This window comes from Atta colombica, unplaced genomic scaffold (assembly GCF_001594045.1).
Source record: "Atta colombica isolate Treedump-2 unplaced genomic scaffold, Acol1.0 scaffold142, whole genome shotgun sequence".
In the NCBI taxonomy this organism is placed as follows: domain Eukaryota; kingdom Metazoa; phylum Arthropoda; class Insecta; order Hymenoptera; family Formicidae; genus Atta; species Atta colombica.
This window is the reverse complement of record NW_017259231.1, coordinates 168,044-169,125: the sequence shown is the minus strand read 5'-3', so window position 1 is coordinate 169,125 and position 1,082 is coordinate 168,044. Positions and strand designations below refer to the sequence as shown.

Genomic DNA, 1,082 nt, shown 5'->3' with positions numbered 1-1,082 from the left:
CGCACAATGCGATTGATCAATCGATGAATTAAAAAATTCGCCTTGTTCTATTCGCGAGGCAAATCACCGCGTTTTACTATTAGATTCTTTTAAATAGAACATGAATAAGTAAAATTACCTTTATTTTTTCGTATTATCCAAGTCAAAACTAATTCACGGTCATCACGAAGCTTCTCAGTTCTCACTCACCGAATATTATAGGATCGGATGAAACAACTGAAAATTTAACCGGCGATTCCGATCAATTCCGATCAACTGAAGAAATTATTTCAATTGATTTTACTGACTCTCCGTACAGTACTACCAGCTTTCGAAAAAAAGAAAAGTTGGCACTTCAAAAATAGTTAAACAGCTAAATTTTAAAAATTAAAAAATCTAAATTTAAGAATACAATTACAATTAGACGTATTAATTTGTTTGACAGAGAAATACAAATTACAAATTCTTGCAATAATTAAATTTACATATTTATCTCTAATGCCTCCAGCACACCAGTGCAATGTTCGTCACGCGCGACACGCGATATCCAATGAGTGTATAGCTTTACCGATATTCTCATTCTAAAGTTATTGTCATTGGATGTCGCGCGCGACTAACATCACGCTGAAGCCATAAGAATGCCGTCGAGTTGCCTCTACGAATGCTTGAAGCATTAATGATTTGATTGATCAATCGGAAGAAAGAATTTTACTAATTGACCAATCAAAAAATGCTTCAAAGCATTCGTAGCAGCAATTCGACCGCTTCAAATAATACTAAGTAGAACTGAAAGGAAGTGGTGTATAGGAAATAAGTGTAAAATATATATAAAATTTTTTTGTATCATAAAATTCTGTTCTTTATTGTCCCATTGCAGAAGGTAAGCAAAAATTTTCCATTTCGAAAATAAATCATTAAAGAATTGATAGGCCCATAACAGGGATAAAAATATAGCAAAGTATAACTTGAACATTTTAAATTTAACTCGTGTCAGGTTGGAAATGTTGTCGTGCAACGGCACCTAATACAATTTCTGCACTGTACACATCTGTAAAATTTTAAATGAAAAAATTACGTGTAAGAAGATACATTTCTATTATCTA

General features: G+C 32.4%; 1 protein-coding gene across 1 annotated transcript in view; it reads right to left on the bottom strand.

The window, feature by feature from the left end:
• Positions 1-840: 840 nt before the first annotated feature.
• LOC108685026 (PAX-interacting protein 1) overlaps positions 841-1,082 on the bottom strand; it is a 6,738-nt gene continuing 6,496 nt past the window's right edge. Inside the window, exon 9 of the mRNA XM_018189635.1 lies at positions 841-1,027. Coding sequence (XP_018045124.1) covers positions 960-1,027 — 68 coding nt within the window. The 3' untranslated portion in view covers positions 841-959. The remainder of the gene's footprint in view (positions 1,028-1,082) is intronic.